General features: G+C 42.4%; 1 protein-coding gene across 1 annotated transcript; it reads right to left on the bottom strand.

Moving 5' to 3' along the window:
• Window positions 1–4,233: 4,233 nt before the first annotated feature.
• On the bottom strand, window positions 4,234–20,748 carry meis2b (Meis homeobox 2b). The gene is made up of 13 exons (XM_053843776.1): window positions 20,414–20,748; window positions 20,041–20,273; window positions 19,750–19,891; window positions 19,613–19,663; window positions 19,329–19,379; window positions 19,099–19,245; window positions 16,298–16,412; window positions 11,398–11,537; window positions 9,195–9,271; window positions 8,267–8,325; window positions 7,694–7,783; window positions 7,207–7,300; window positions 4,234–5,590 (listed from the first exon to the last, which is right to left on the bottom strand). Exons 1-12 carry the CDS (start codon window positions 20,423–20,425, stop codon window positions 7,242–7,244), a joined length of 1,176 nt encoding a protein of 391 aa, XP_053699751.1. The 5' UTR covers window positions 20,426–20,748; the 3' UTR covers window positions 4,234–5,590; window positions 7,207–7,241.
• Window positions 20,749–26,053: the final 5,305 nt, after the last annotated feature.

Genomic DNA, 26,053 nt, shown 5'->3' with positions numbered 1-26,053 from the left:
GCGGTTAGCCCTCTTAAATGCTATTCTAAAAGTAATTCATTTGTCATGTAAACGGAGAGTAGTTACCCAAATGGAAGGTGCGAAAAATATATGAACATTTACCATAATTTCCCAACTATGATACGTTACTTTTTTGACATTGTGGCTTAATCAATAAAAATGTGAATATTTTATTTATTTAGCCAAGTCAGGCGTTTCATTTACATTTAAGTGCTCCGGAGCTCTGCCTCCACCGCTGGTCTTAGCTGTAGCACAGAACTACAAACGGAGAACGTTCTAGTGTTCTAGTAGCATGACAAGAACATCAATTTTCATCACTAAAGTGGCTTATGTAACTGCAAAATCTATTTTCTTCTAAAAAAAAAATGAGAGGGTGTGGATAATTCAGGTGCACTCAATAGTCCGGAAATTACGGTAAACTCCTCTCAAAACTGCTCTGTTCTGCCGTGACAATAGCTTTAGCTCTATGGTGGAAACCACCTAGAAAAAGTGCTTATTAGAGGTGCAGAAATATATTAAGAAATTAATGCACAAACTTAATTTGAACCTGAAATAGACATTGAGTTGAATGATGAAGTACTGCAAAAACAACCGTATATCTCCAACAGCCCAGATCAGAGTGTCATAGTCTCTTATTTTTAACCCGAAAATCAAGATTTTGTGTCAGCCAGCGCCCGCTGCCTGCAGCTCTGTCCATCTGGCCTTGGACGCGAGTGTTTTCATTCACATTAGGCAGAGAGGGAGGAGGATTCGGACAGGCACCCTGGACACTGAACTTGCAGCGCTGGCCTCTGCTTCAGAATCAAAGTGACACATGTCGTCCCAGGTTTTTCACCTGACATTTTTGTTGCCACTGTTGTCCAGCATGTGTGACAGCCTCTCACACCATGGTTAGCACATCACTACAACCCCTAACCCCACTGCCCCTGCCCATCAACCCCACTGTGCCGCTTCTTATTTGTCCAGGGAATTTCTGCACCGGTTTAGCTGGAAGTTTAGCGAAATAGCCCAGAGACTGAGGCTGTTTTCTGACGTGGAAATACTTGTTTACTAAACTAATGTTTTCGTATTTCTGTACAAAGACAAAATAAGAGTTCACCTGCATCGGCTGCTGACCTAACATCTCATGGTGCATGCATTTGTTTCAGAAGGTTGGCTCTGAATAGGAAATATACTTGTAATATTCCAGGAATTTGGCTCAAGTTCATTACAATTTGGCCACCAACCAAACCTTACGTAACAATCTATAGCCAGTTGTAAATATGAATCGACTTTTTGTCCATTTTGTTGTGGAGGGTACACTGAATGTTTTGGGAAAATAGGTTTATACTGGGTATGAATTTGAGGTGATAAAACCATTTCTCACAGGATCAAGGATGGACCAGTGGAGAGACTATTATTACTTTTCATTGGGGTTAGGGTTAGATGTCTCTCCTGACTCCAGTTGCATCAAAGCAAATCACCCTGGCTACTCACGTTGAGTCCCTTTTCTGGACGCACTGCACAATTAAAATTGGGTCGGATATAGTTCTTTTTTTTCCTGGATCATGCTGTAGTGCCAGGTAAATTGGAGTCAAGGAGACTGAAAAAGTCCTGCCCCTGCTTAGCAGAGGGTCGCAGATTCGACGCCTCACACGCCTTGCCTCATATGAATGTCTACAAATGATCAAGATGGTGTTTGGTGAATGATAAACTCAAAGTACTTACAGCACTTTTCAATATTAATGAATAGCATTGTACTTTCTGAGGGTGTGCAACTTGCTTGCTGAGTACTTTTCTTTAACCTGCTCTTTGGTGTGTGAGGTACCCATTACCCTCCTCTCTAAAGGTTTTTAGGGCCACTGAATCATCCACCGATGACACAAAAAGACATGCTGGTTGGTTTTACATCTTTCAAATGATGTCTTGGCTTTCCCTCGGAATATCATCCCTCCTTTCAGACCGACTAGAAGTCAGCCGTAACCACTCCCCTTCCTCTTGCTCCTATACTGTCATTAGAGTACTTTTAGCAAGCGAAACTGTGGATCTTAAAGTGGCAACATCATTCAGAGTGTTGTGTAATGAGTGTGTTGTGTAATATCTAGGACAGCGTCGGTTGCCTGTGACAGAATTTGGATATGATTGAGAAGACGAGTGCGTTTAACTGGAGCACCAGCAACTCGCCAACCCTCAGCACTTCTGCTCTCAGGAAAGTAACTTCCACTTCACTGCGCTCCCGCAAACTTCTCGGGAAACTGGAAATGAATGCACTGCATGTGAGTCCTTAGGAAAGTATCGGCTTCACATGCAGGTGGTTAGTTCTACGGTTGGAATGATAACCAACCTACTGGAAACTACATCTCTCTTCCTTTCTATCTAACCATCCCAAAACATGACTTTAATTCAGAAACTGACTCAGGTTTGCTGTGTACTGAGTGGAATCACTAGGAGGAACTGCTAGGAGGATTCAATGACATAATTCATAGAGCATTTTGTCGCGATAAAGCTAATGTCGTTGCCGACTATTCTCCATATGGATGGTCCTTCTTTTGTGCTAAACTTCCTTTACCCAAAGGTATAAGACAAAGGAAACGTGGGAGACACTTGTGAAGCCATCTGAGATCCCAGACCTCGACAAATAAGGAGACGGCAGGTTGTAACTTTTTCGTCAAAATAATAAAGACTACTTAGATCACGAATGCATTTCCTTGACTCCCCTGCCAATGAATCCTTTTATGACATCCTGAATCTGATGGTAATCCAGAACACCATCTTGAGACAGACAGATTGGCCGTTGACAACCTTCAGTTACTACGCATCATAATTTTTATTTTAGACTCTCACACCCACACACACACACACACACACACATATATATATATATATATATATATATATATATATATATATATATATATATATATATATGCCAGGCAAAGTGTTGCTTGAGCCCTCAGCCTTCTATTACACACGTGATGCTTGAATTAACATGATGGTGCGAAGATTTTATGATAAGAATATGCATAAAGCGGCCGCAGATGATGCCACTGATTTTTCTAATTAAAAAAAAAAACATACTGCAATTTTTTCTAAATGAGGACTAAAGTGAAACAATTCTAATAAAGACTCAGTTTTGGATTACATTCGTCAATAAACACACAAACACCATACAAACACATGTTGATTTGAGGGCTATAAATATTTCAGTATGTCTCACACTCTTTATGTCGCGGCCTCAGAATTAGAATCTTCGACCAATAGCTCAGACAGCCGCTTTGAATATGTGCCGCGCTTGGCTCCATGATTTATCTATCCAGAGGCCTTTCCACTCCTCCTCCGTGGCTTCTATTTAAATCGTCTGTGCCGCGCTGGGAAATAGTTTGTGCATCATGTGCAGCAGTTTTCTGCTGACCTATATTTCAAACAGATCGGCGCTCGTTTCCGGCAGCTTTCAAAACGCATTTATCTTCAGCCCAGTCGGCAGGAGGGAATGAATTAGGCCCGTTAGCATGCAGCCAGCGAGAGGAGGAAGAGGCTGGAAAGTCATCAGCTGCTGCGATATTTCATTCGCACCTGCCTGACGATGAACAAAATAAAGCGTCTGGCGCGAACCAACACGAGCGCTACAACTTGATCCGTTGTGTTTGGATGGATTGTGTTGACTTACCTCGGCACCAGTTTGGACGATGGCATCATGTGATTCCGAGATGAGCGAATTTCATCATTAATTTACGCGAGTTGTATTTTCATTTCATTTTATTCTATTTAGTAAAACACTAAATAGAAGTTGTATTTTAAATAAATACAAAACCAGGATTTAAAGCGCAGACAATTGTCCGCGGAGGCCGTCACCAAAAGGCGGCAGTTTTATTTAAAATAAATTACAGTATTTGAAGCGATTGCTAAGAGTTGCGTCAAAACTTATATATATATTTAACGCAGCTGATGATTTGGTTTGCGTGTTTTAGGTCATTCATTTAGCCATTATTAGTATGTTTTTCATACATTACATTTTAAAAAGTCATCCAAAAATAACATCATTACTATTATTATACTTATTATTATTTCAATTTACTCAATGTTCTATAATAAGTGCATCGTTTAAAATATAGTGAAATAATACGCATATAAATAGGATCTAACAGACAACTATCTATCATTTATATTCACTATAATAATCGTAATATTTTTGAATGGCATGTATTGCATTTGTATATTATTCGTCAACGCCACACACAAAATGAACTCTGCTGTTATACGTTTTTATTTATTTTTTTTTAATGGCGCAAAGTTTTGAATGATTCGGAACCATTCAGGTCATCACGTAACTGACCGTTTTAATATTTTGACCGCAGTTTCTGTCAGGACAGTATCGAACATTCGTCAATAACCATGAGTCTCTGGCATCACCGTCGTTTTCCTGCTCGATTCCAACCCGCAGCGGATCGTTGCAGCTTGACAGTGATTAATGGCGCTCCCGGGTTAATTTATTTATTTCGTGGTCCTCACTGCAAAAACGCAGGGGATTTTTTTTGTTGAAAATCTCGTTATTTTTAACACGTTGCTGTTTTATGTCGGAAAGCGATTTTAATGAAAAACAGTTATTTCCTGCGGTATTCTGAGCTGCGCGGAGCAGATCAAATCTTTACAATAGAATTAAGAAGTCGCACAGAAGCGCGTCTACTGCTGCAGCAGCGTTCTTTTCTCCCCCTTCTAATATTGTTGAATATCTCGGCCGGGTCATCCATCATCCATGTCATGATCAATCCAATAACAGAAGACGAGTTCATATCGAACCAAAGCTGCTAGATTGTGACCCGCTCCAGCGACTAAAACTGCCGCTTAAAGTCCTTTTCTCCGACGCCTACACGTGACCTTTTCGGGGCAACAACGACAAGGATGTTTGAAAAAAAAAACAAAACAGGCCCTTACATGCTGCTGCACCTTCTCCATAGTCTCCCTTTATTTATTCAGCCATCTTTTTTTTTGGTTCTGTGCAGACCTTTGTGTGTTTTTGGTGCTATAAAACTATCTGAAAAATCATCAATATTTGGAACACAGAATATAGATGCATGGAGGAGGTACAGTAAAGCAAACATTTAAAAGGTGTGGTTCTACATTCTACAAATCACAAACATGGACATTAAAAAAAGCACAATTCATACATCACAACAGTTAGAACACTCTTTTTTTGTTTAAAAAAAAACATGGATTCGTGTTTTTTTTTTATTTACCCTACAATAAAGGGCGTGTTTGTGGGTAAAGCTTTAGAGGAGAGATCCATCATCCTCGTTGTAGAAAAATAAATAAATAATTTAAAATGAAATGAAGAAGATGCGTCTCTTCTTTAAGAAGTCCTTGCTCCTTGTTTTTTTTTCTTCCTTTTTTTAAATCTTCCTCGCAGACTCATAGAGCTCACATAGTCTCTCTTTTTTGAAAAAGTCCGTGGGCATCCACTGGTGCAGGCGTTGCCATGGCGACAACAGTTTTCAAGAGGAGTGTAAGTGGGCAGGTGTTGATGTGGGAGTGGCCAGATGGTGGGAGTGGGACGTGGTTGGACGACAGCTGAGCTCCACAGCTGGATGAAGATCCCTGAGCCAACTACAAAGACCTGCGGACGAGAGGGAACGATGAAGGGAAAATATGTACGTTCAACAGGAGCTAGCTCAGTAAATACAGCATGAGTAGTTAGCAAGTAATTTAATAAAAAACAAAAGTTCAAAATATGCAGAATTAATTTCAGAATATGCATGTATATAATTCATACAATTGAAGGGTTTGTAAAATAATTTCTCAATTTTGAATGACCATCAAGACAAGTCAGGGTTTTACTGAGGAAAATAAGTAAAATTTTTTGCAATGGAATTAAAAAAGTGACACCGTGAATTCATCTATTAGTCATGGAACAGTTACATTTAGATTCTTATGATCCACACCACCCCTAAAAATGAATTTTGGTGCATTCAAGTCTGTCATAGCTTCTTTTGATTCAGTGAGACTGGTCGTGTTAACGTTTATACTTATTTACTTATCAATAAATAGCTAAAAAACATGAAAGAAATTGTAGGATAAGAGGTTTTGATGAGTTAAACGGATGGACAAAACTTCACTCATAATTTGGGGCTGTAAAATTGACCCACAAAATGAACTGAAACAGAAGAATAGCTACCGTTTTTCTCAAGTACAATTCATTCCTGGACTTGTTTGAATGAACCTGAATGAATTCGTGGACCACTGTCTTCCACAGTTGAGGAGCAGTGAGAGTGAAATCTCAGATGAGCCGTTTAGATCGCAGCATATGGAGGCGGCAGCTGTGTTAGAAGAATGAGAAGCGGACTCACTCATGTATCCCGGGATGGTTAAATGTTATGGCTCGGGCTTTATTGTGCATGGAGAGGAACCTTAATATTACTCCAAACACCGTCCAGAGAGAGAAATTTACTGCCGCTCTTATAGCCACAGATCAAATTAGGGCCAGCAAAAACAGCGGGCTCTATCGAGCTATTATTCTAACAAGTCCCCGATCATCCAGTGGGAAATAATTCGATTAAACACTCCTCAACTCCGATTGAGAGATGTCTGGGATCGTCGTGAAGATGAAGCATCATGATCAGCTGTTCATTAGCAACGGCACATCCCCAACACAAGGGGATGTGTCGGCGAAAATTGGCCTGGGTGGAGAAAAAACCAAGCGAATGCAAGCTCCTATTTACATATAAAGAGGTCTATTAATCAAGGTAAGTGTCATTACGGCGTGGCTCATTGAGCAGTCGAGAGTGGGTGTTAAATAAAATCCTCTGCTCAGGCGCCTCCGGCAGGCGATACGTCTTGATTTGAGAAGTGTCAGCAGCGGAGGGGAGCTGATAGTAGGAGGAGGAGGAGGAGGAGGAAGGGCGGTGTTACCGAGACTTTCTGATCAGATTGCACGGTGAGAGGAGACGGAGGCAATGAAAAATGAAGAGCTAGACTGAGGGATGGGGTTTAGCTTTGCATATAGGAGGAGAAGACCATTTTCTGGATAAAATTCAGCTCCGACAAGAATATTATTGATTTATTTAGCTACATAGTGGTATGATATATCCCAGATGCCCCAGCTATTCACCCACTGACAGAAAGTGGTCGCCATATTGACCTTGAGAAGGAGTGCTAGCTGCTAACACATCTTGAGGTCGCTCACATGTCGCCAAGAAACTTTATTGATATGAGACTCTTAACATGAAGACTCACCTCAGCCTGTTCAGTTTCGCCTCGGTGCAGTACAGTTACATGTAGTGCCACTGCCCATCCATGCCCATATTCATCCCCATGCCTCCCATTGGTCCTGCAGCGGAGAAGAAAGTAAACATGCGATCAGATAAAAGCACGAGACAATAAGATTGATCATCTACATCTCAGCTTGGATCGATGACACAACATAAGCAGGTGAATTCTGTTGCCACCTGATCCAAGCCTGGGCCACAAAAAGTGATCGAAACGTTTGGACAGTAACAAGATGCTGAGACTGCAAATAGAGCTGCGCTTGCACACACAGATCCACTCCAGGTGAAATAGAGTTTTTATACAAACGCTGCTGACTAATGTGATTCCGCGACACGAAAGTGCTGCTTTAATATGTTTCTTAATCGTCCTGCCCCACTTCCATAGCTGGGGAGGATTCATCAAATGTGGAGCAAATGAACGCAGGTGTGTTTGTTTACACTTGTTGTGTGCTCACCTCCAGGTCGGAGACCCATGTGCTGCTGGCCGTCCAGAACAAAGCCTCCCATTGGCTGGCCGTCTGGACTATAGGCTGTACCCTGACTCACTGTTGGGGGAGACAAGTGTTAGGAAGTGTCAGGGCAGGGTGCTTTAAAGTGACACCCTTCTAGAACAATGCTTGAATATAAAGTATGAAATGTTGCTCAGACCCTTAACCCTCTCACGGTAACTGAAAATAACCATTCTTCCCCCAAAATACGTTGACAAATTCTTCATCATTCGCTGATGTTGCTGCTAGTTCTTGTGTTTGTTTACGTTTCGTAGCTCCAGTGATATGACAAGATGGTGGCGGACATCTTGTCACACCATGCTAGTATGTGAAATTCTATTGAATTTTTTAATGTATAAATGGAACAAAAACCCAGTATTTCTACTTTCTTATTATGTATTGGTTGATGTTCTGAGAAGTAACACTTTGGCTTTAACCTATTGATGACCATGGGTAGATTGAATATGCTCTACAATTCAGGATTATATGGGTAATGACTGGGATATTTTGAAATGAATGTCTGGATGTGACCACACTTACCTGCTCTGTTAGACTGGTCGATCATAGGCTGCACTATTCTCCTCCTGGCATTAATAAACCTGGGGGCAAAGGGAAACACTTTCAAATGTTTTGCAGATATGAAATGAAATAAAATGAAAACATTTTAGCATTTTGCTTGCACCTTTTTGCAAAATTAACGCCACCATGAACACAAGTGAGTCGCTCTTCTAAGTAGAGTCAGCTAAAAAATGAGTCAATAATAAAATGGCTCAGATAATCCTGTGCAGATCCAAAGCATTTCTGTCTCTTGTAAGAGCTTCACTGCTTCTCACAGTGTTACCTTGTGAACCAGACCCATTCATCTAACTCTAAGTTTTAATTTGGCACCGCTTCCAGACCCTGCTGTGTGTCTCCAGGGATTTGACTTCTAATCTGGCTCAGCCGTATTGACATAATCTGGGCTATTAGGAGAAAGTCACTTCTTAAATCGCTTATTGATTCGGATTTACTCGCGTAGCCGCGGGCTGTGAAAGAGCTAACTGTTTTGCCAATGTTATTGCATGAATACATCCACAGAGAATGCTGAGCTACATTGATATCTGTATTGAGTTTGGGCCCTGCGCCAAAAAATCTTGCTTGTGTATCAGACCACCAGTTGGTTTGGAAGAATTACATACAAAAGTTGTTAAAAAAAAGTTTAAAAACAATGGCGTGTGGACGAATCCCAACAATAATTGTTGAATATAAGAAAAGTATACTGACGTTAATATATAAATTTAATAATTCATGATGAGGAAAATACACAATATTATAAGAAAATATGTTTGTGATTGAATATACAAAGCTTTAAAACTACTCAAAATAAAATGTATTTATTTGCTCCATCACTTGCTTCTCAGATTAGTTTGGTGAAGTCAATGTAAACAAATAAAGGGCAGAGTGAATGACTGCACAAAGGTGCACGTACCAGTTGTTGACCTGCAGGATGGTGAGGCCCGTGTCCTGCGCTAGCTGCTTTTTCTGTTCCTCCGACGGGTACGGGTGCTGCCAAAAACAACATGACAAATGAAGTTAGTGTGATGCCATCAGCCCGGATGAATTCATTTGAGGGCCACCTAAGTGCTGGCTGGAGGAAACTCAGCAGCACTCAGGAGGTCTTATCACAATCAGCCGGCATGGGTCCCCCACCGTCGAGGAAAAAGACATGGCTGACCACTGGTTGGCCCCGTTGAACACTTCAGGCAAAGCGCGTGGCTTTGTGTGACAGTATTTGACATTATTTGACATTGCTTGACAAACGATCGGGTGGGATATAAAGAGACACAATAGCGTCTTTTGTTTGGGGCTCCGGTAAGGCCAGGCCCCCCGTCATCCCTCAACCTCCACCCCGCCTAGCTCCATCCCCCTGTCTTCTGCCCTCTTCCCTCTATTAGCTACACACATGTATGTGTGTATGTGTGTGTGTGTGTGTGGGATGGAGGGAAGAGGGCGGCAGATGGCAGACAGAGGTGACCCATGTACTGGGAACAGGGTCGCGGGCCAGTCGCCATTCTGCTGCTGTCAGGCCGGCCACCGCCTCCTGTGGTCAGCGGTGAAGGATGAGCTTCCGAGCACTTCATTTTTAAAACTTCCTTTCAAGATTGCGGCAGACACGCTGACACTTATGCAAATAGTGAAAACATGTAAATGAGACTCAACCCCAACACATGTTTTGAATTATAAACAGAGGCGGCCAAAACTGACCATGTCTGGTTTCAGATTCCGGCAAAACTCAAAATATATTTTTATGAAAATACACAGGACTTTGTGTGTTATTTTTTTGGGATGAAGTAAAGAATAATTTCACTCTGATTTTTTTTTTTTTTTTAAGTCTTTGAGTAGTGGACTGGTTTGACTGTGTGTCCGTGTTTTCCTGTAAATAACCTCATTAAAAAGCAGCTCACTACACTTGTGGCCTCCAGTGGAATTTAGGTTTCTCCCGCTCGACACAAACGTCGCCACTAATCTCTGCATGTAGATAAATGCCAGGCTGTACGGGAACCAACAGTTACTCGCAGGCTAATGGGGCGATAATGAATAATATAATGAATCCAAACCTTTCACAGCTGCTTTCTCTATAGCGTGCCACGATGGGGAGCTTTTACACTTCTACAGAATGGGCAACAATAGCAGAAGGCTGCGATAAGAAGTAGGGAGAAAACGGGGCTTCCATCCCCGGGCCTCACACTGCAAAGTCGGACAAAACATAATCCCACTCCATTCACGCGCCTAACCGCTGATGAATGCTTGATCGCTTGGGTGTTGCGGTAGTCCGTTGAGAGGCCAAAGTCCCCTTGCACACTTTTCATCGGCACATCCTGCCACGGCAAACACTTGTGCTTAACAAATTAGTCCTGAAAGAGGACGGGGAACAGAGAGGGGATAATTCAATTATCCTCCTTTTTTATCTGGCAAATCTAAAGGTGGCCTTTGGAAAGGAAAGGATTACTCCCAAGTATGGGATCTGTGTGGCCCTTTTAGAAACCAAACAACCGAGGGGCTATAACACATCCAAGAGTGGGAGAGGTGGAAAAACCAAGAGCTTGCGTCTCTTTGGATAAAAGGTGAAGCCCTCATTGATGGAACCTGCTCGCCGCCCCTCGCGCACTTCAGAAACACCGATGGTTCTGATGTTGATTTCTTTATCGAGGCAGCAACAGGGGTTTTAAAAAGAGCCTTTAGAATCATGTTTGTCGTTGCTACAGTCCCACGATGCCGCTATCTGCCCGCCCCTGGGGCCACTGTGGTGCTGAATGCTGAATACATATGAACATAACAACAAACAATACAAAGATGTGATGAAATTATCAATGTTGAGGCACAGTACTTGGATATTATTGTTTATTATGTTTCCATACACATATTTCTATTGATGTTTTTCTTAACATTTAGATTTCGTTTTTAGATATTAAAAAATATTTTAAGTATATTCAGTTTTTTACCTGTCTATTTTGTGACTTAATGTTTTCATATTTCTAAGCTCAGATTTTCTTCTTCAGAAGTTGAGTTGGGTTGAACAAATTCCAAATTCATTTCTAACCTTGCGTTTTAAAACTATAACGTGAAACTCGCCTGTTTTGATGATGAGTTCTCAGAGAGAGTATGGTGACCCCCGGGGCGCCATCTCTTACCGTAAGGTGCTGGAAGAGCCACGCTCTCATTATATTCGTAGCAACTTTGGGGAAGATGCCGCGTTTCTTCTGCCTCTTCTTGTCCTGGTCGTCCTCGTCTCCCGTGCCCGGCGACGCCAGACTGTTGTCGAGGCCGTCTCCTGCGATCACAGACAAAAAGAGTCTTGTAAGAAGAAACGCTTTAATTTGGCTGCATCACTTTCAAATCTCTACAGTGTGAGCGCGATTCCCCCTCTCACCTCGGCTTGACTCCCTGGCCGTTGGATAATGAAGAGGGGTTTGTAGTGTGGGAGCTCAATAAGACCAAGAGCTATTAATACAATCTCAGCCATGCTTTTGACATGGAGCGATGACTGCAGGAGCCGCGTGTCTGACATGGAATAATGAAGGCTGCACCCTGAATATGTGCGATGCTTATTTATATGTGACCTCCATTTGAAATGAGACTAATGAATTCCTTGTATGAAGAATGGAGGGAAAACAAATAATAAAGTGGAGCCTAGATGAAGAGGTATAAACCCGTCAACTGCTGTCTTGTTTGAAGCCGGGCACGCAGCGCTGGATGCGGAATGAGCGTGTCGGCAGGGGGTGAAGTCATCACCCAAGTGTTCAGTAAACTCCCATCCCCCTGTTTACACTGGCGATCACAGAGGCCGTCTGCGCTGGATTGTCTGCGACACAACATCAGACTCTCCATGCCGCCATTAGTGGCATCCCTCTTTGATTTCAGCTGGAAGCTGGCGTGGATCAAGGCAGGAGGCTTTTTTTTTAAGCAGAGATTTCCGCCGCTACAAGCAAGCTCGCTCATCGTGCAGCACGCGGGGCACTTCTCTCTCTCTCTGCCATTAATTGTGCATCAGCCGAGATGATTTACTTTTAACAGTGGTGGTTATTTTTTCTTGCCCTGGAGGCAGAGAAGCCTTGAAAGCCTGCCTGGAGGGCATGTGAATAATGCATCTGAGAGACTCCTCCCCCGAGGCGGGACAGAAACCCTACTTTTCTTAAGATTTGCCCCGGCATGTCTTTTTGTTTTTGGAGATGCATCAATCAAACGCGCCTATATGAGCCATATTCATGCATAAATATTTCAGCTAATGAATATTGACATTAAAAAGGGATGTGTTGGCTGGTCATGGGCTTGAGGAGAGTCGAGGTGAGGGGGGCTGTGGGAGTTTGCACCGATGGTGTCCAGCGTCGGACAAGACCGCACACTGGCCAGCTCAGTCAGAGCAACGCTGGAACTGGCACTCAAAAGTTGTGAGTATTGGTCACAGCTATGGGAGTAGTTTTAGCTCACCGCTCCAGGTCCAGTTGGATCGCACGGTGCGACCGAAACCAGTGCCACAGACCCTTTCAAACAGTAAGACTCACTGGCAAAGCAAACAGTGAGCGTTTCATGGAGCGATAGATGAAAAATGGGGTGACCAAAAGCAAAGACAAGAAAGGAAGAAGGCCGAACTGGCTCGGCCTAATTATCTCCACGGAAGGCATGCCACCCCCACCTACCCCGCCTCCACCCTGGTCCACCTCCTTCCCTCATCCCTCTTTCTTCTGCTGCAGAGAGGGGAAAGCCGCAGGGCAGATCCTCAGCTACACTAATCGCTTCTGACTGTTCCCCGGCAACTCAGCCAATCTAACTAGTGTGTGACGGTGCAGTCTCAAAGTCGTACACCCGTGCAAGTCCCCCCTCCCACCCCCCCCTTTCTCCATTTTATACCCTCCATGCTTGCCAGTGTCTGCACGCGTGACACAGGAGAGGGTGGGTGGAGTTGGGGGGGGGGGTGCATTACCGCAGGGATGGCTGGCGTATTGCCCTGGGGCGATGAAGAAAAACATACACAGAAAAAAAACAGCACCCCAAGATATGAAGTCGTCTTCCTCCCTTTATATCCTTTCGCCCTCCGCTCACTCCTGCTCTTATAGTCTGAAGGCAGCCAGTCGTATATATGTTGACTCAACTTTAAAACACATCTGTGCTACACACTTCATCATCATATTAAATGGCTTTTGAAGGGAACCACATTTTTTTTGTTCATATATGAATATAGGGCAGGCTACTTTTGGACATATTTGAAATCCATGTTTCCCAATTGAGAGTGTGTTGACGAAACCGAGGGCTTTATAGGGTTTTAATAGGCGTCTTCTTCCCTGTCCAGGAACTGCTCCACCGTGAGTGCAGCCAGAGGATGACATGTAGACAAAGTAGGAGCGGCTAGCCGAACTGATTGCTGGACCACCATCTGCATCAGTGATGCAAAGCCAGTGCGGTCTATCTAATGAGCTCCGCGGGAACCTGATCCATCATCGGTGACATCTCACAGCTCCTCCCCTTATTAGGCTTCGGATGAGGACCAAAATGCAAGAAATCCTCAGTGAGAGAGTGAGTGTTCCGAACACTGTTTCACAGCTGAGGCTCATCCAATGCCAGCATTTCCTTAACCTTTGAGTTCGGTTAAAACGCAGGCCTTCTCCGCACAAGACCATCCCCCATTGCACAGCGTGACCAGTGCAACAGGAGGAAAAGCCTGCGGTGGCTGTGATGCTGCGATGTCACCGGCATGTCAGCACCTCCACCTCGCCACATTCCTTCTCTTTGACTCTGGGCTTTCCGCGTGACAAACAAAAAAATTCCAACACATTCTGCTCCTTCACATTAAATATCTCAAACATTTTTGTCACTCCCACTAGCCTTTTGTTTCATCCCACTCATTGTGATGGACATTTCAAACCACCCCGGAAAAAAAAAAACCTTTTCCCAAACATTCCTCGGACAGCTCGGCCCCTCGAGCTGTGGTCAACAGCGGTCACCCTGGGGGCCGAGCTATCAAAGGGAGCCCTCCGCATATCACACAGCTTACAAGCCAACAACCAAAAGCCTGGAGTCGACAGCCATGATTCAAACCACCGGCCACACAGTAGATGGGATCATCCACCTGTGGTTAGCTCGGCCTGGAAGCCACACTGCCACCACATTAGCGTTCCCAAAAGAGTGTGGATCTTAAAAGGGTTCATCAGATCAGGGAGGCATGACTAATGACAGCCACAATCACTTCCCCGCTTTGATAGAGATTTATCTCTCGCGTGAGGTCGGGCTTTTATGGTGTGCGTATTTTGTTGCACAGTCAATATTACATCTGCATGATGGTTATATTAATGTGGTCATTACAAACTGAAGTATTACATAAAAAAACACCCCAGTCTTTTATATTCTAAAAATTCAAATCAGGAAATTGGTTAAAAAATCGAATATGAAATGCAAAATAATGCATTCTGTGTGAATAATGTAAAAAAAAAAAGCCATTTATACTAGTTCTGTAACTATAAACAAAAATGCAGGTAAGACGTCTTATTAAACTGATACATGAAAACTGTTTCATCGTCATCCATTTTAGAGCGGTCGACTTTCCAGTAGCATTTTGAGTTGTGGGTCTCCCCCATTAAATTTTACAACCTTGAGCAATAAAACGGTGATGTTTTTACAGTTTGTTTGCTTACTGCAGAGCTAATTTCACTTGAGGGTGCAGTGTCACTGGCCAGCAAGAGACCATTAGAAGTGGAACTAGCGCACCTCATGACAAGTAGCATTGGAATAAACAGCCCGTATGTGGCTACGCCTGATCTATAGAGGATATTTGGGCCCATTATTTTAACATTTCTGAGGGAGGGAGTCAGCAGGTAACATGCAGAAGCAGTCGCAGCTCTGATCATCCCGTCCTCTTTTCTTTTGTTTCGCACATATAAAGTGCTCTGTCCTTACATCCCCACAGGGGGCACCCAGCACCCCCATCCTATATGTATTCTTTACCAGGTCAAAAGGCCAGGGACCTCGGGTCCCCCCTCCCTCCCACTGTTGTTTAAAAGCCTAAAGGAAAAGAAAGCTTTTCAACACAGCAGCCTTTCTCAGCCCACCACCATCCCCTGCTCTACATAATGAAGAGGTGAATTCTGATGTCATGGCTAATATTATTTTCACAAACTCCTTGATGTGAAAAACAGAGAGTGAGTCCTTGATCTGTTCCTGATTGTCTCCTAATCCCTGCCATTGCTCTTGTCTTGCAAAGCATCCTCCCATTGTTGTGGACAATGCTGCGGTCATTGATGCCTGATGGGCAGCGGGAGGAAAGTTGCTTTAAAGTCTTTCTATTTTTACTTTGGCCAAAGGGAACAAAAACAAAAACAAGCCATAAAACCCTTATAGCCTCCAATTAGCACATCTAGAACTCGCAGAAACTGGAGGAGCAGGAGGGAGTGACACCATCGAGGCTGAGCAGCAACAACACCGTTGCCATTCAGTTTCACAAAAAAAACAGAAGGATTGGAATGATAAACACACGGTATAACTGAAATAAACCAGAATATACAACACAACTTGTTTATTTAAATATTTTCAACTTTCACGCCATTTTTTTTAATATTCTAAAATGAAAAACAGTTTATTCAGAATATTAACTTTTTTCTCAGCTTACTAATGTAGAATAAAGACAACAAAAACTATTTAATTTAAAAAGTAAGATGTCCCAAGGTGATGGTTTTATATATAGTTAATTCTTATAAACGTTACAAACCAAACTAAACTTACTTTGTAGTACACTTTGATGCAGTGCTGTAAATTTGTTTTTAAACTATTCCCCATTTTAATATTTGGCGAGTACAGTCCTTAAACGTTAATGGAGTTTAAACCAGTCGACTACAGTTTCCTTAGTGCAGCTCAGCTACTAACCTCCTACACTAGCAGTTTTCGGGAGGCCAGACCAAGCTTCTCTCTGGTCTAATCCTTATCTGTTTGGTTTGAGATAGCAGCGATGGGCGAACGGACCGCCACAGTGACGCAAAGGGCCTCGCCAAGAGGTCAACAGCGAGTCAAAGCTTTGATATGGAGCAGGCCTGCTGGCTCTCTTACCGAGTTCACTGGTGTTGTCCCCGCTCTGAGAGACGTGTCCCCCACTGGATGGTCCCGGGGTGCCGACGGATGGTGTGGAGTGGGCGTCTTCCAAGTCTCTCCAGGATGCTGGGTTCTGTGAGGTCAGGGAAAGGTCCGCACACCAGGGGACAGGAGATGAGGAAACAGAGGCAAAGAGAAGGAGAGAGGGGGTCAAAATACATGAGGAAGGTCCAGTAGGTCCAGTATGAGGTCCATTATGCACTTCTCCAAAGACACAAAGAGTGCGATTAGCATAGCAAGGCAGCAAGTGAACTGGTGGAAAGAGTTACCATTCTGCCTGAAGAAGATGCGAAACTGGTAGGAAAGTGATGTCTAGCGCTGCAGCATGTGCACCCTCTGACCGGCCGGCTATGTTCTGAGGAGCTCCGAGCTGAAACCCAGTATTTAAGGGAGCCTTGAGCAGACCACTCAGACGGCCATAAGCCTAAGCCAAACAGCAGATCTCCCTCTTTAGGCAGTCTGCGTCAGCTGTTTGCCGGATGGTGATCAGATGAAGAGCTTGGCAGATGACAACAAGAAGCGGAGGGACAAAGGCGCAGTGTGAATGAGGCCTCTCAACGATGGGTCCTCTTTTCTTAGCCCCAGCTACACAATAATTACAACTCCTCAGTATACACAGCGACTCAAAGAGCCTCCATGTGTTTTATCAAGCTAATGAAGCTCTTATTTACAGACACCCCATCTGTTTAGAGCCAATTAAAAAGGAGGCTGGATGGCATGTGTATTGAATTCATACACAGGTGACAGGAAACATCTTCACATTATGCTGCAGATTCTGACCTCGGATTCGCTGACTTTGATATGAGTGAAGTTACGGGAAGCAGCTGCCGGGATGGTAGCTTTAATCACGCTGACAGAAATACACGGCAGTTGGAGCGAGACAAAACTGCACGCAACTATGGACTGACTCTTTCATTCATAAAGGTAAACATTCGTTCAGACATATGGGATTTTTTTTTACAGTCCTACAAACGCCCCCATCTCTCTCTCACACACACAAGAACAATTCAATTTAAAATGCATTCATTTGAAGGCAAAATACATTTGACCATTTTTAAGGTTGAATTTATGAAACTAAATGAATGCTCACAGTGCAGATTTACAGTTTACAACGGTGGATTCCATTGACATACTTTCCCTTTCCTTACAGTTCAGTGGCCACTTTCAAAAAAAGCCCCCCACATTTGATCCTTCAAACTTTTGCCGGCAGATCTTACCCGGCTATAATGTGGAATCGCATTACTTTTTTACACTCCGACATCTTGCACACATGCTTTTAGTCCTGGTGAATGATAAACAGACTGTGGTGCACTCAGTGGTTAACGTTCCTGTTTGTTACACAGCTGTGCGCCCGGAGGAAAGCGCCATCTATTATGCAGAAGCCGTTAGGCGGAGGAAGACTTTACAGCAGGAGAGTGTCCTGTCACATCAACTGGTGTCCTCACACAACTATTTTGGGAATGAAAAAAAAAAAAAGGCCTGCTCTCTCAATGACGGGGTGAGAGGAGGTGCTCCAACATTCAGTTTAAATGCTTTGTGTTCACTCATTTTCTGTTGGTTTCAGTTTGTTAATTCATTCAGTAGCGGCTTTATTTATCCAGGTGTTCTGTAAGAGTAATCTTGTGGCCAAATAAGGTCATGGGAGCTACAACAGCAGCAGGACTGCTGGCTCTTAAGATTCAACTAAGTAAGGAAGTAGACACATTCGCACCTGCTTCTAGACCAACATGCCGACATATAATACCGAAATCACTGTTGGCAATTTGCTAAATAGGAAAGATACAAATGTCTAACTTGAATATTAGACGTTTTTTCTCAGAATAAAAGTTGATTAAAAAAATGAGCCGGCACTACATGATTTCCACATTTTAAATACAAAACAGAGCTGTATATGTGGCCTGATGGAAATAAGAGACTTTTTATTCCTTTTGCAATTTTGAACTGATATAATCATTTTGAATTTGTTTTGTCAACCATGTTTACAGCTTAACACTTATTTTCAAATATTTTTGCATGCTTTAATTTTGCGACTGATACATCATTTCAAAATTTATTTTCTGAAGTTACTGAAGTTCAGTTCGTCCCCTGTGGTCACCCATTTTAAATAAAGTTCTACACAAAACATATTAATCATTTGCATGGTGCTAGTTTACAAACATTAAAACTGTTTTTTTTTTATGAATGGCAACACAATTTAAATACCTAATATAATGGAATGGAATTCATTCACAATTTGCAAATCATCGTTTGACATTTATGGCACAGTCTAATTCACCTTTTCTGTCTCAAATAAACAACCACAGTTGTAAAGTTGTGATATACACCCAAACTGATAAAATATGACGCAAATGTGTATAATCCATTTAAACATACTCCTAAAATATTTTCGCGTCAACGTTCGTTTTCTTTTTCAAGTCCTATCTATTTTAGAAAAAGCACGTGCATTACATGACTTGAAATTTCTTGCAAGCAGCATGCGTTTGTGTTATTAAAAACGTGTATATACGGTCATTTATATATACTTAAAATGATCACTTATTATGGAAAATACGTATAGATATCAACTTTGGTTGAAGAGGATATGCAGCAACGTTTGTTCGATAAATTAATATAGGTTAAAAAAAATTCCATGAGGCTGTGGGACTTTCTTAAATCTGCATTCAAACGCTACATTGAAATCAAATACTGATAAAATCGAATGGTATCGAATATAAATATATCCCAGGAGCTCGAAGCTGAAGATTTGGCGACACACTTACATGGTCCGCAAGGTTTGTGGAGGAGCCTGACAGGTCATCGAAGTCCGACTTGCACACGTCTCTCTCCTCGATGACCAAGTCAATGGGCATCTTCCCCTTCAGACAGCTGATATACCGGTGACAGAAATTGTCACAGAGCTCATGAACCTGCCGAGAGAACGACCATATAACAGGCGTTTCATCGCCATCCACGCTTGCTTTTAACCCCAAATCACTCTGGATATATTCACCTTTTCTAGCTCCAGCAGGTGGAACCTCAGCACCTGAATCGCCTGAATCATCTGAAAAGTAGATTAAGAAAAACAGGCCTGTTAACGGAAAAATAATATCCTCATAAATATGACTCTACGAATGTCCCTAATAAAACAAAACAAATCTAAGTACAGACGGCATTTTGTGATAGTGGCCCGCCAAATAAACGGCACGTAATAAAAACAGTTAAAAGCACCTGCTACTTTGACATATATTTATACATTTCTGCAAAAAATATTGAAGAATTTGCTGGAACACTTACCAAGTTATCTAGTTCTGGGTTGGATGAAAACAACGGTTTCTCTGCTCGTATCTAAAAGAAAAGCATTTCAAATAAATTATAATTTCCCTTTTTTAATTTTTTTTTTTTTTTTTTTTTCAAATGAACTCAATTGTTACCTGTTTGGCAAACACCGCGATGTCCTCGTTGAAGGAGTCCGAGGAGCACACGTCTCCTCCGGCTACTCCGGGCTCTCTGGGCGTGCAGGTAGCCAGTTCGCACTTTTCAAACACAAGTGCCAGCAGAGGAAATAACGGATGACTAGAAACAGCAGGGGGAAATGTTTAAAAAATGTTTTAATTCTTTACTTTTAAAGTTTAAATTGCGTTGATGATTTAATGACATGGTTTTTTTTTTCACCTTCATTTTTTTCTCTACGATTTTTAATGCCGTCATTAGAGATAACGCACCCATAAATCTGGTCCTTGTCCCTCTTGAGGGCGTCGTTGACGGCGCTGCCCATGCTGCTGGGCATGATGTTGTGCGGCGCGTGCGCTCCGTAGTGCTGGGTCGGGTGCGGGGGCGGCCCGTGGTTCAGGTGGTGGACCTGAGGCAGAGGCCGGGGGGCATGCGGGTCCCCGTACATGGAGGTGGGGACGCCAACTCCGTCCATGCCGCCGCCGTAATGAGCCAACTCATCGTACTGGGGTGACAGTTGAAAGGGACATTTTTAATGGACCAAATTACGATATTTAATAACTATATTAACATATATATCTATCTGTGGGTTTCCAATACTAAATGCAATAAAGAATAAATCGAGATTATTCATGGTATACGCACCCGTTGCGCCATCTCCAAGCGTGGAATCTTCAAGTTTAGTAAAGTTTAATGGGGACCTCAAACGTCCAAGGTTGTCAGAATAATAAATATCCGCTCCAATTGGTTCACCCCAAAAAATATTGACATGAAGTTGATCAAAATATGATGGTAGTCACTTCACGTGTCCGGGTGTAAACAGCCAGAAATCCCGCGCACTGACACAAGCGCTGCTCCTCAGAGATGCTGGTACCGAGCATCAGTGGGCTCGTGCTGTGGAATGCTCGCTCCGTTTCTCTCCACTCTCAACGCGTCCCGATGTCCATGCTCTTGTGCGCTCGCACACTCACTGGCCGCAGGTTGGCTGTGGAGACGCTTATAGGACCGCAGGGTGGGCGCAAGCGGACCCCAGCTCTAGGCACATCAAGCGAACACAACTAACGGTGCGCAGTTCTGTTGAAGACCTTCAAAATAAGAGAGGACGCGTACGAACGCCAACATCATAGTTGCATTTAATACTCAATAGAATGTGGAATTAAAACATATACAGTACTAAGCCATTGTCTGACATTCAAAAACATCTAGCAAATGTGTCACAGTCGCAAATGCAACATTAACAACCCATTATATTATCAAATTGAGACTCTAAAGTAGTTTGATTTTTATTTAAAAAAAAGAGACTTTCATTAAAACAGTCAAATGAGTGTACACTTTATTAACGTCGCTATTTACATCTATACATTTTAAAGTTAGTTTAGGGCTGCTTTTATTTTGATGAGAATCCGTCTGTTTCCGAAAACTCTCTTTGATATTTCGCTTGACGTTTTCACCTTCAGAGTCAGAGCTCGATGGCAGTGGTTGGAGGCAGATGTTCGGAACTTCATTCAAAGTTTTCGACCACAGTTGCCTCACATTAGAAACGAATGTGTGAATGTCTGATCAAATGAAAAAATGAATTTCATAATGTGGTTCACAAATACAGCTCTTAAATGTAAAGAATACACATCAAAAATCCACCTGATTCAGTTATTGACATCCGTCTTATATAGTTGAGTCATAATACTCTAAATCATTGTCGGTTTATCACAGTTAAATTTCGGAAAAGAATTACTGTAATACATAGAATATCATACAGTGGTGTACTAGAAACATCTGTAGCTTCATCGTGTAATCATTTTCCTCTTTACAAGGCTTCATTTGTCTAAAATAATTTCAAATGTTTGCTTCAAAATAAAAGCTTTTCCCAGCATAAAGATGAAACGTATATACCTATATAATAAATCAACACAACCCCTACCACTCAATAACATAACAGAGATTCAAATTCCACGTAGCTTTTTGTATTATTGTTCAACAAGTTAAATATAATAAGTTATGAAAATACGTCTTACATTTGTGGATAAATGAATACACACCGACATGAGATTGGAGATGTCGATTTATAAATGAATCGTAATGTTAGTCAAATATTTTATCATGAAAGCGCAACAAAGCTTTTCAAACAGTTAAATTTTAATTCTTTTGTTTTTCTATTAGATGTTAATATGAATCTGTAGACGCATAGTTACGCATACAGTCTTCAAATGCATCGTCAATGTATAAGATAAACACAAGCTAGTAAAAGTAATAAATAATGAGTAAATGGCAAAGCTGTGTAGTTGAATGTTTGATGTATAAATTTGTGTTATCTTTACTTCCTCTGACTGAAAACATATTGCTGTAATTGGTAAAGTGCTTCTCCTCTCAGTGCAGAAACCGCGAGCAGAAGCATTTAAAAGCCTTGAACACAACTCCAATCCATGTGGAAAAGCCTATATCCAAATATTTGTTTCAACAGCGACTCCCTTCTAACTCCGAATGCAGTGTTTTCGCTTCCTCCTGAATACTGAAGCATCTGCTGGAAAAGTTGGATTTTCTTTTTGATCGATAGAATCTTACATACTTTCCTTTGATATGACGAGTCTGTGAATTATTTAGGGCGCTGATCTGAATTATAAATACACTAACTATAAGGAAATAGGCAAATCCTGCACCAATGCCTGAGGCTACATCTCTCCTCATCGCATATTATTTCCATGTAGTTTCTCCATTTCCACCACTCGCCTCTTTCTCTTTCTTTATGTTTACCTCGGCTTGACCCCTCCCCTCTGCCAGTGCGCACACACACACACACACACACACACACACACACACACACACACACACACACACCACCCTGGCCAGCCAATGTGATCTGAATGGAGGCTGATTCAGGGTGTCAGGCCCTGTCTTACATGTAATAAATTACCATCTAGCCGGGGAACGATGCATCCCTCCCGACGCATCACCAGAGACGAGGCCAGTGCACCACCATCCTTGACCCCCCTCTCCTCCCCCCCACCCCCAAACACACACACACACCTCGCTTTCCTTCCACACCCCCTTACCCTCCACAGACAGCCAGCCTCGGTCTGGCTGCCTCTGTCACCCGTCATCCCGTGCCCCTGTGAGGATCATTAGCATTGTCAGAGCTGGCTGAGAAAGGAGGCCAGCAGAGACCTGGGTGGAGGTGGAACGGGGGCGGAGGAGCGTGTGGCGAGCATGCAGCCTTGGATTGAAGCGTATTTGCATGCTGGTGCCAGTCCGATTGCTCACGTATAGTCTTGTCTTGCATGGGTTGAAGTTCAAACTCTTCTCTGAGGATTAGTGTGTTTGTGTTGGAGGAGGAGAGCCACTCATGTGTGCAGATACAAGTTCACTGAGCTGCAGCAGCTCCCAGTGTCCGCTGGAAGAGCTAAACCATGTTAAGTTGCAGCTATAAAGCATGAGTTTTTATTTATTTGTTTCTGGAGAAATTCATATTTAAATACACATTGATCTTGACTTAATCCATTACCCACAAGGTTCCTTTAATTCTAACAGCTCAAAGTCTCTCTGACGTCCTCCTCAAGAGAATGCAGCTCCTTCTGACCTCCGCCCTGTGGTCAAGAACCTCAAGATGAACTTGCGTCTCTCTGAATGAAACCATACAGCTGCTCTTCACCTCTACGCCTGGACTCTTTCTCCCATCTTCAAACTGTAACTCCGCAACTTGATCTCTCTCTACTAGCAACAGCTCTGAGACTCACCTTCATTCTCTTTGGAACTACCCTCAGATCCATCCTCCAACCCCTCAAAACCCAGATTAGCCATCTCACTTCTACATTTCCTTATATCATTAAATAGCTCCTAATATTATTCATTCTGTCTCCATCCATTCTTTCTTTAACACCCTGCCATTTTTATCCTTGACCAAAGTAGTTGGTTGCACATCCTCTTCCTTCTCTCTTTCACAGACCAGATCTCTGTCCTTGTTATCCAGTCTCTCACACAACTTTTGCTTTTCTGAATCCTTCATCTACACTGCAATCCAAATCCCTTTGCCTTGACTGTCCTCCTCTCCTCCTCCTACAGTGCCTCACCACACTTTGCTTTATTCTGTCTCCTCCCTTCACTCTTGTAGGTCTCCCCATTTTCTTTTGGAATGAAATGTTCACCACAGGCCGAATGCACACCTGCCCAACACTCCCTTATCTCTGTCTGTTCGCTTCAACAACATGGCCACATCACTCTTCTCTCTGTGGGGAAAAGCCCACCATCTCCTCAACTGGCTTGGCAAAAGCACATCAACGTTAAGCTCACTACTTATTTATTTTTGATATGCATATGGATTCAGAGCTTTATTCTCTCTAAAAAGGAAGAGCTTAATATAAGATTAAATTATACAAGAAGATGTCTTTACATGGCAATAAAGATTATGATCATTGTGATTCTGCATGGAAACAAAAACACACTTAGGAAGCACTAAATGTCTATTCGAAGCTTGTAAAAACGTCAAGTCTGTTCCCGTAACCGCCAGATAATTAGAAAAGTGCGGCAGACATGAGAGCGCATAACGGAACCCGCCGCGTCTGCAGTCATGGGACAAACGCTGTCGTCACTACTCATCACCGTCAACATCCCTTCACCTGGATTTCCCGAGGCCTGCCCCGTGGCCCCGGGTCTCCTGACGCTCTGCTCCTCATAACGTTCAGACGTGACTCCACCTGAGCAGGTGCACAGGCCTGTCACAACGTTTACCTCTGTGATGGATGAGCCAGAGGAAATGTAACCTTTATCGTCTCCGTGAACCATAAATCAAAGCATCTTATTAGGAAGCTGGCTGCTAATGCGCACCATTAATTATGATGATAATCAATCCCTGGTATGTTATTAGTCACAAGGCTGCGGTCTCTGTCTACAGGGTGGAAGGATGACCAGCCAGCAGCTCCTATCCATTTTTCTATTGGATTTTAAGCATGCATATACCTAATACTCATTTTGTGCTCACCATTTAGGGCTCCAATAATTCATTATTACAGCTTTTTAATGTATATTTTATCATATATTTTGTTGTTATGGACTTGGCTGATGGAGCAGAACTCAAGAATATGCTGGTTAAATAAGAGAGACGGTTATAGGTGACTTCTAATAGGAATAGATGCAGTGATTTTGGTCAGATATGAACGAATCCGACGGAGAGAACAGGTCGCCTGGGATGCAGAGTGAGAGCAGCCAAATATAGACAGTGAATGCATATGACAAGGAGAGATAGAAAATAGATCAATGATGGGTGGAGGAACACCAGAGAGGAGGTTTCCAAAAAATGCTGGCAAATACAGAGGTGGAATGAGATGAGGACAGGTGTAAGTGGATGGGAGGAAGCGTAGAGAAATAGTTAGGTCCTGATGTGGTTTTGCTTTTAAAGCTCTTTAAACATGAGCTGGTTTGAAAATATTTTGGTGGTGTTATGACGTTCCATCTGGACCTTTGAAGTTTTGAAGGAGATGTTATTCACTTCCATGGCCTCTGCTTAAACAGCGTCCAATCCAATCGATGTAGATAAAGTGACTCGTGATAAGAGCTTGAAGACAATGAGGCTCCTTCTGGACCTTTGCAGGAATTTATACAGTTAACATGAGGTCAAAACTATGAATGAAATCGTAGTTGACAAAATGTACATATTACTTTTACATGTTTTTTTATTTCTGTTTTCTTTGTAATATGTTTTATTATTTTAAGTTCTTTAACAGCAAGTCTTACTCCTCAAAAAAAGTAAGTAGAAGGAAGAGTAGTCAGTAATTGTCGATAATACTGAGAATCTTTGCTCAGAGCTACGGGTGGGATTCGATTTAAAAAATTATCGAGTTAGTTAGAGAATTTAGAGTAATCGCGGTTTAATGGTATAAGAATATTTGCCACAAGGAGCCCCATTTTTCACTTTGAATGAATTTGGTATATTAGTGAATCAAATGATGGAGCCATACACACATTTAAACAACAAAATACTGTTTGTTTTGCATCAGTTTGACAACAGCACAATAAATCACGATGGTGGTATATTCAAGTTTTTATATCTCCTTATTTAAACTAAAGCTCTTTTCATGTCTTGAAAATATTTGGTTAAGAATTTCAAGTACATTCAGAGTAGTGGAAACTGTGGTCACTGTGTAGCGAAAAACCTCCCTGAACCAAAGCAAACAGATGCTTTTGTTTGCTTTTGTTCAGGGATTCCTCCATGTTTGTTGTTGTTGTTCTCATCCTAGCTGCCACGTGTCTTGTGCATCAGTGTGATCAGTGGACCAGCAACTCCTGCACTGACAAAGG

The sequence above is a fragment of the Synchiropus splendidus genome, chromosome 15 (genome assembly GCF_027744825.2).
Source record: "Synchiropus splendidus isolate RoL2022-P1 chromosome 15, RoL_Sspl_1.0, whole genome shotgun sequence".
In the NCBI taxonomy this organism is placed as follows: domain Eukaryota; kingdom Metazoa; phylum Chordata; class Actinopteri; order Syngnathiformes; family Callionymidae; genus Synchiropus; species Synchiropus splendidus.
The sequence above is the reverse complement of the archived record's forward strand: the minus strand, read 5'-3'. Positions and strand labels throughout refer to the sequence as shown.

Bases quoted from the DNA above. Each gene is read 5' to 3' on its own strand.
- meis2b (XM_053843776.1), bottom strand. The intron at 19,892-20,040 runs GTGCGTTATCTC...TGCTGTTTCTAG, and splicing joins GACAAGGACCAGATTTATGG to TCATCCGTTATTTCCTCTGC. The intron at 16,413-19,098 runs GTAAGTGTGTCG...CTGACCTCACAG, and splicing joins CCACAAACCTTGCGGACCAT to AACCCAGCATCCTGGAGAGA.